General features: G+C 37.8%; 2 protein-coding genes across 2 annotated transcripts in view; one reads left to right on the top strand and one right to left on the bottom strand.

Annotated features, from left to right (window-relative positions):
* LOC111492712 (calcium-transporting ATPase 1, endoplasmic reticulum-type-like) overlaps positions 1 to 5,580 on the top strand; it is a 6,088-nt gene extending 508 nt beyond the window's left edge. The window contains exons 2-9 of the mRNA XM_023142128.1: positions 377 to 1,842; positions 2,403 to 2,472; positions 2,561 to 2,682; positions 2,858 to 3,142; positions 3,265 to 3,648; positions 3,958 to 4,067; positions 4,316 to 4,544; positions 4,668 to 5,580. Coding sequence (XP_022997896.1) covers positions 433 to 1,842; positions 2,403 to 2,472; positions 2,561 to 2,682; positions 2,858 to 3,142; positions 3,265 to 3,648; positions 3,958 to 4,067; positions 4,316 to 4,544; positions 4,668 to 5,255 — 3,198 coding nt within the window. The 5' untranslated portion in view covers positions 377 to 432 and the 3' untranslated portion in view covers positions 5,256 to 5,580. The remainder of the gene's footprint in view (positions 1 to 376; positions 1,843 to 2,402; positions 2,473 to 2,560; positions 2,683 to 2,857; positions 3,143 to 3,264; positions 3,649 to 3,957; positions 4,068 to 4,315; positions 4,545 to 4,667) is intronic.
* A 2,460-nt stretch (positions 5,581 to 8,040) lies between these two features.
* Positions 8,041 to 8,410, bottom strand: part of LOC111492912 (zinc finger protein CONSTANS-LIKE 4-like) — a 1,145-nt gene continuing 775 nt past the window's right edge. Inside the window, exon 2 of the mRNA XM_023142419.1 lies at positions 8,041 to 8,333. Within this exon, the coding sequence (XP_022998187.1) occupies positions 8,139 to 8,333 (195 nt within the window). The 3' untranslated portion in view covers positions 8,041 to 8,138. The remainder of the gene's footprint in view (positions 8,334 to 8,410) is intronic.

The raw sequence follows: 8,410 nt of genomic DNA, 5'->3' as shown, positions 1-8,410 counted from the left end.
TTTTTTTTTTTTTTTTTTTTTTGTTTTGTTTCTCTCGACTTTATTTGATTTCGTTTATTGTTTTGATCTTGTTTTCTTATCGACGATTTGGTAAGGAGAGGATATTGTAGATTCTTACGGATCTGAGGCATAACGGTTTTAACTTTGATTCAATTGGACTGATTTGTTTATTATTTTCTGTCGAGTTTGAGTAGGATATATAAAGTGGGTGGGTTGTTGGTGTTGAATTACCTACGTCTTTCTTGAATTCTTGGTGGATTAAACCGAGTGTCGGGTGTTTGATTTTGTAGTTTTGGAACTTTTGTTCATTGGTTTGTTTTTGGTTGCGTTGGATTTTGTCTCAATGATCTATTCTTCTTCTTCCCCTGATTTGCAGGCTAAATTGATCTTCTATTTGATTTCTTTTTCCATCCAATCTGTTCGCTAATCTAAATGGGTGGAGACGGGGAAAACTATGGGAAAAAGGAACCTTTTGCTGCTAACATCTCGAATAACGAAACTTATCCTGCCTGGGCCACGGATGTTCGAGAATGCCTAGAGAAGTACCAGGTGAACCCTGATCTCGGATTATCTTCTGAGGAGGTTGAGAAACAGAGAAAGATCTACGGTTCCAATGAATTGGAGAAGCATGAGGGTACATCAATCTTTAAACTAGTTTTGGAACAATTTAATGATACACTAGTTAGGATTCTATTAGCTGCAGCAGTTGTATCTTTTGTTCTTGCGTGGTATGATGGTGAGGAAGGAGGTGAGATGGAGATTACAGCATTTGTGGAGCCTATAGTTATTTTCTTGATATTGATTGTCAATGCCATTGTTGGCATTTGGCAAGAGAACAATGCTGAGAAAGCATTGGAAGCTCTTAAAGAAATTCAGTCTGAACAGGCTTCAGTAATACGAAATGGTAAACGCGTTTCAATTGTTTCCAAGGACATTGTTCCTGGTGATATAGTTGAACTCAGAGTTGGGGATAAGGTGCCTGCTGACATGCGAGTATTGCGGTTAATCAGCTCAACTTTTCGGGTTGAGCAGGGGTCCTTGACTGGTGAGAGCGAAGCGGTGAGCAAGACTGCTAAGGCTGTGCCAGAAGATACAGACATACAAGGGAAAAAGTGTATGGTTTTTGCAGGGACAACAGTTGTCAATGGAAATTGTATTTTCCTTGTTACCCAGACAGGGATGAGCACTGAACTAGGACAGGTTCATTCTCAGATACAAGAAGCATCCCAGAGTGAAGATGATACACCATTGAAGAAGAAGTTGAATGAGTTTGGAGAGCTTTTAACAGCAATAATTGGAGTGATCTGTGCTCTAGTTTGGCTTATTAATGTCAAATACTTCCTCACTTGGGAATATGTTGATGGGTGGCCAGCAAATTTCAAGTTCTCATTTGAGAAATGTACGTATTACTTTGAGATTGCTGTGGCATTGGCTGTAGCTGCAATTCCTGAAGGTTTGCCTGCAGTCATAACTACATGCTTGGCACTTGGCACTCGGAAAATGGCCCAAAAGAATGCTCTTGTTCGGAAGCTTCCCAGTGTTGAAACTCTTGGCTGTACAACTGTGATATGTTCTGATAAGACAGGTACACTAACAACTAATCAGATGGCTGTAGCGAAAATTGTGGCTCTCGGTTCTCGTGTTGGTACTCTGCGAGCCTTTGATGTGGAAGGGACTACATATGATCCTTCTGATGGAAAAATAATTGGTTGGCTTGGAGGTCAACTGGATGCTAATCTGCAAATGTTGGCAAAGATTGCCGCTGTCTGTAATGATGCAGTTGTTGAAAAATCTGGTCATCATTTTGTTGTGAATGGAATGCCTACTGAAGCAGCATTGAAGGTGATGATCAAATAATCTCATGATCTTTTGATGCAATGATTTTATGTCACACAGCTATTGTCTCCTCCCTTAATTCTGACAGCAGTCATATTAAGCAAAAAAAGTTCCTAAATGATATTTAGAATTTTCTTATAGTATTCTGTTGGGTGTGATCTAAGGGTGACTAGGCATGCATGACCCTGAAAGCTAAAAGGCTTTTATTTTTAGAACTGAAAATGACTGGCCTGGGCAGACAAATTATAACTAGCTAAATTCATTACCAAATACAGAATCTGAAATAGCTGGGAAGCTTCAATTCTTCTTTATGTATCCCCCAAGTATCCCCTTATACATTATTTTTTCATATTATTAACAGTGATGGGGAGGTTGGTGTAGTTCGTAATGTTTTACATTCTGATAGGGTTTCTTTATGTTCTATTGATATGCCCGATGATAAAGTAGGAACATCGCTGATATACTTAGTAATGATGCATGAAGCCAAGGGAAGATGCCAACAAATTGAGTAATCTATGTAGCTTTTGTACTGATTCATTTTATCTGGCATATATCTGCATATTCAGGTTCTTGTGGAAAAGATGGGTCTTCCTGAAGGATATGACTCCACATCAGCTTCCATTGGGGATGTCCTGCGTAAGTATTTGACGTTATTATTGTCTCATTTTCTTTCTTGTGCATCTCCCTACTGACATGTTTCTGAAATGGTAATGTGATTGACAAGGATGCTGCGACGTTTGGAATAAGAACGAGCAACGCATTGCTACTCTAGAGTTTGACCGAGATCGTAAATCAATGGGAGTTATTACAAATGCTAGCTCAGGAAAGAAGTCATTACTCGTGAAGGTATATTCTGATATTCTCGAAGTTAGTTTCTACATTGTTAAGTAATTCCATGTAATTGTAATCTCCTTTTCTTTCTTATTATTTTCTTCACTACTTCATAGACACACATATTTCTTCTCACTGTGATATGTTAATTAACATTGGTTAAGATGGTGCTTGACTGAACTTGTGGCAGGGTGCTGTTGAAAATCTTTTGGAACGGAGTTCATTTATTCAACTTATTGATGGATCTATTGTGAAGTTGGACTCAGACTCAAAAACCCACCTCTTAAGTTACTTGCGTGAGATGTCATCAAGTGCATTAAGGTGTTTAGGTTTTGCATACAAGGAAAACCTTCCAGAATTTTCCACTTACAATAGTGGTGACGAAGAACATCCAGCACATCGGCTTTTACTTGACCCGTCCAATTACTCTACAATTGAAAGTAATCTTATTTTTGCTGGCTTTGTTGGATTAAGGGTGAGTGCCTCAGTGTGTTTATCGTTTATTTAGTTCATCTATAATATTTTGTAATTATAAGCAAAGTGAGTCTTTTTAGTTTTTAATTTGACTTGAGTTTGCATCACCATTTATTTTTATAGGATCCTCCCCGAAAAGAGGTTCATCAAGCTATCGAAGACTGTAAAGCTGCTGGTATTCGTGTCATGGTTATCACAGGGGACAACCAGAACACAGCTGAAGCTGTATGTCGAGAAATTGGTGTATTTGGACAACGTGAAGCTATAAGTTCCAGAAGTTTAACCGGAAAAGAGTTCATGGCAATGAGCCGGGAGGATCAAAAATCCCATTTAAGACAAGATAGAGGACTTCTTTTCTCAAGGGCTGAGCCAAGACATAAACAAGAGATAGTAAGATTGCTCAAGGAAGATGGTGAAGTTGTTGCCATGACAGGAGATGGAGTCAATGATGCACCTGCTTTGAAGTTGGCTGATATTGGGATTGCGATGGGCATTGCTGGGACAGAGGTACCTACTTCGATGCATCTTTTCTGTGAAAAAGAATCCAAATAAGTTGCTGGATGTGTCATACATACCGTGCATTCTTTCTCTTCTCTTCTTTTGGGAAAATTCGTGACATTCCTTCTTCTCAACCCCAGTTAGGATTGTTAAAAATTCTCAATCATATTCGCTTTGTGCTGAGTAATTTATTTTCTCAGCCAGTTTTGAGAGTCTGGTCACATGCATGATTTGAATTATCAACTGCCACTGATTATATTTTTAAAACGGGCGTGTCTCTGTCTTTAACATTTGGCCACATGGAATTTATTTTTTCAGGTTGCGAAGGAAGCCTCCGACATGGTTCTGGCAGATGACAATTTTAGTACAATAGTTGCAGCAGTTGGTGAAGGCAGATCCATTTACGACAATATGAAGGCATTTATCAGGTTTTTCTTCCACTTAAGCAAGAATTCATCCATTTTCGTTGATTATGTAGTAGTACGCCTTTGGACATTAGTTGTTGGTCATTTGTGTTTCTGCCATAAAATATGAATGTCTCGAGCAAGCGTGCCTGTTTTCAATTATAGTTTCAACGCCCACAGGTAACCCATAGAATTATTCTGAAATCAAATTCAGCCGTCTTCATAGGATTCCAGTTTTCACCGTGGCTTTCAAATGCCAAAAATTATTGTAGGTACATGATTTCCTCAAACATCGGCGAGGTTGCGTCGATTTTTTTGACAGCAGCACTGGGTATTCCCGAAGGGATGATCCCTGTTCAGCTTCTCTGGGTTAATCTCGTTACAGATGGACCTCCAGCTACTGCATTGGGATTTAATCCACCCGACACCAATATAATGAAGAAACCGCCTAGAAGAAGTGATGACTCGTTGATCACAGCCTGGATTTTGTTCCGCTATTTGGTATTTGCGCATTCTCTTCCTTAACTATACCTAACTGTATAATAATGCCATCATTTCGTACCAAATGATATCGGTTTGTACATCCTACCAGATTAAAATCTATATTCTTACCTTGTTCCACAGGTTATTGGACTTTACGTAGGGATAGCAACTGTAGGAGTATTTATTATTTGGTATACACATGCTTCGTTCATGGGTATTGACCTGTCCGGAGATGGTCACAGTCTGGTCTCATACTCTCAGCTCGCAAACTGGGATCAGTGCCCGACTTGGGAAGGGTTTACTGTGTCGCCTTTCATGGCTGGGGACCAAGTCTTCAGCTTCGATTCAGATCCATGCGACTACTTCCGTTCAGGCAAGATCAAGGCTTCAACTCTCTCACTCTCCGTTTTGGTCGCCATTGAGATGTTCAATTCCCTCAATGCCCTCTCAGAGGATGGAAGCTTGTTCATAATGCCCCCATGGGTTAACCCGTGGCTGCTCCTCGCCATGTCTGTTTCATTTGGCTTGCATTTCTTGATCCTCTATGTGCCATTCCTCGCCCCAATTTTCGGCATTGTCCCCCTCTCCTTGAACGAATGGCTCTTGGTTCTGGCTGTGGCATTGCCTGTGATCTTAATCGATGAGATCTTGAAATTCGTGGGAAGGCTTACAAGCGGGTTGAGGACATCTCGCCCGAGCAGCAGATTGTTGAAGCAGAAATCAGACTAAACACATTGGAAGGTATGATCAACGGGATTTGAATTCATGAATGACAAGAGAGTGGAGAAACTTTAGAGTTCATGTTTCTGAAAAAGTGAAAACGAAGGAAGGGGTAGTATTTGCGGTAGAGAAATGAGTGGGTCTTGTTTTACGACTCTGCCATTTCTTTAACTCACATTTTTCATCAACATTATTTCTTAGGCTGTTGTGGCGGAGTGAACTTACATTGTTTTCGTTCATAAGAACATGATTTACCCAACTCCCCAATTACTGAATATTGATGAAGGATCTGTTTTTTTGTTACATAATTCAAGTGAATTTCATTCTTTTATTAGTGCCTCTTGCATAATGTTTAAATTTTATTTTGATATCAGATTTAAAAATCTTAATTATTTCTTACCAATTTGAAAAACAAGAGGGTAGAATCAAAAATTCAATAAATGAATGAAAAGAAAAGTGTTGCATTTGATGTTTTTATTATATTGGTTGTGTTGAAATCATATCTTTGTGTAGGTAAGCAATAATGCCTATCATACATCTTGAAATGCGGTTGGGATAAATTTTTATTTCTAATGATGCATAGTGCATTAGTTTGATCCAACATGTTGTACAAATTTTGATTTCTAACGATGCGTAGGGCATTCGTTTGATCCAACAGATCCAACACGTTGTATGTAGACGAATCTTGTAGCATAGAACGATCTTCTATTCTTACTCTCGTAAATATTTGTAACTTATACCTTCTTTAATGAACTTTCTCATTTAGTGTATCATATACCGCTCCAATTTTATAAGAAAAATCATACTCTCTTTATAGAAAGTGCCATAACACACCCGCATTTTGATTTTATTTGTTCGTACTCAAGTATTGATACATGATCTCTACGGTATCTAAATGCTTCGAATAAAAACTAACACTAAAAGTGCTTTTACGTAATGTTAAAATTTGTTATTCATAAACTTATATGACATGATTCTTGATTTTGAATAGTTTTACAAAAGTAAAGAATCTATCTAAACCACGAAGAAACATAAAGGAACGTTGATTAATAAATTTTCATATTCTACAACCTAATTGAAATTATTTTGAAGTCTAAAAGATATAATTTAGTAAAGCCTTAAAGTATTTAGCTATTAAAAAATGAAAATTAGCCGAGCTAGATCCTGTTCTAAGCACAAACCTTAGGATTTAATTATGATGCAATGAGTAAAGAAAACCAAACAAATGGGAGTGGGTTTCCTGTACCCATTTCTGATTTTGAATTGTAAAAGAAGAAGCCATTAAGGGACACTGGGCGGCCCACCGCCGCCGCCGCCGGCCACATCCTTTAAAGTTCATCTCCAAGTAGCCTTTGTCTAAAGCTGTGTTCTTATTAATTTTTCAGTGCTATGATTCAGTAACATGATATCAACTTTCGGTCTTTCTAGTGATTCTTATAAAATATTAACATATTTATTATTTATTTACTTTTATAAATATTTTATTTTATTTTATTTATAGGATATTGTTTATAGTTGAAGGGCTGTTGGTGGGGCTTTGCTGCCTCGAACAGATTTCACATGTGGAGAAAAATTTTAAATCATTCTTAATTTTAGTATAATTTAGAATCATGCGAAGATTAACACCTTTTGTGAGATCCCACATTAGTTGGTGAAGGAAACGAAACATTCTTTATAAAAATGTGAAAACCTCTTTTTAATAGATGCGTTTAAAAATTGTGAGGCTGATAACGATATATAACAAGTGGACCATATTTGTTAGAAGGGGGTGAGTTGTTATACCTACTCTGACATTCCTTTACATCTCTTAAATATGATCATGTTATCTAACTGTCTTGAAGTGCTTCTAATAGTGAAAACTATCTCCAAATATCAACACTTTGACACTGCTTCACGCCCAAAAAGAAGCGAGTTACGTCTGCATTAACCATGGAGATGGAAGTCTTCTTTCGTTTCTCGACGGTGAAGTAAGACTAAGCTCATGAGCTTATTATCCTAGGTCGGAACAAGTTGATAGGATCTCCTTTTTTACATCTCCATGTCCCTCCCGTGTGGCGACATGGGGGCGAAAAAAGGAAAGAGAGGGATGGGGTTTCTCTCGCTTTTGACATAGCGGGAGGCCCGCACGACGGGCTATTAGCTCAGTGGTAGAGCGCGCCCTTGATAATTGCGTCGTTGTGCCTGAGCTGTGAGGGCTCTCAACCACATGGATAGTTCAATGTGCTCATCAGCACCTGACCCTGAGATGTGGATCATCTAAGGCACATTAGCATGGCGTACTTCTCCTGTTTGAACCCGGGTTTGAAACCAAATTTCTCCTCAAGAGGATAGATGAGTCGATTCAAGTGAGATCCAATGTAAAGTTATTTCAGCATAATTTATTCTCGTTCACGTAATCCCTACAAAAATATCTTGGAGGCTAAATATAGGATCGCTCCAATCTATTTTGACTTGAAGTTTTGTATTAATTTGTTCGGGTCGTATTGAATTTATTTTATGTTTAAAAACATTGTATCGAGTTAGAAATGTAATTTGGTTTCCTTATTATTTATGAAAAGTCTCTTTCATTTTTCTTGAACATAGATTATAATGTCAGAGTTACACACGTTACTTTTTCTGAGTTTTACTAGCACGCATGTTGTAATGATATTCAGTAAAGTCGTGAAAGTTGTGTCACTGCAAAGTTAAACAACATTGAAGAACAGGTTGAAAGATGTTTACCTCATCGTAAAAGTTGATAACTCAATCTTCATTAAGTGATTTTACAACTAAAATAAAAGTACTTCTGCTTGTTTTGTTTTTCTTTCAATTCAAACAATTACAAGATAGAGGTTCGAACGTTTTAAGGTACAATAAGAAAAAAAAAAGTAAGATTCGGGAGGATCATGTAAATCAAGGAACGAAGTTAAGAGAGTAAGAATCAAGAAAGGTTGTCCAAGAGGCATCGTCCTCGGCCATGGCATTGTCGTAGCAGCTCCACGTCTCTATCGGTGAGCTAGTCGAGTTACTATTCTCAGCTTCTTCATTTCTCGCAAATCTCCCTCTAATGCGCTTTCTACTATCTGCCAGTGTCTTCCTGCATTCATACTACCAAATTTTCCAGACTTATAAAAATTATACATAAAATTAAAAAAAAAAAAAAAAAAAAAAAAAAAAAAAAAAAA

Source organism: Cucurbita maxima, unplaced genomic scaffold (genome assembly GCF_002738345.1).
Source record: "Cucurbita maxima cultivar Rimu unplaced genomic scaffold, Cmax_1.0 Cma_Scf00018, whole genome shotgun sequence".
Taxonomy (NCBI): Eukaryota; Viridiplantae; Streptophyta; class Magnoliopsida; order Cucurbitales; family Cucurbitaceae; genus Cucurbita; species Cucurbita maxima.
Note: the sequence above shows the minus strand (reverse complement) of the source record. Positions and strands in the feature narration are given on the sequence as shown.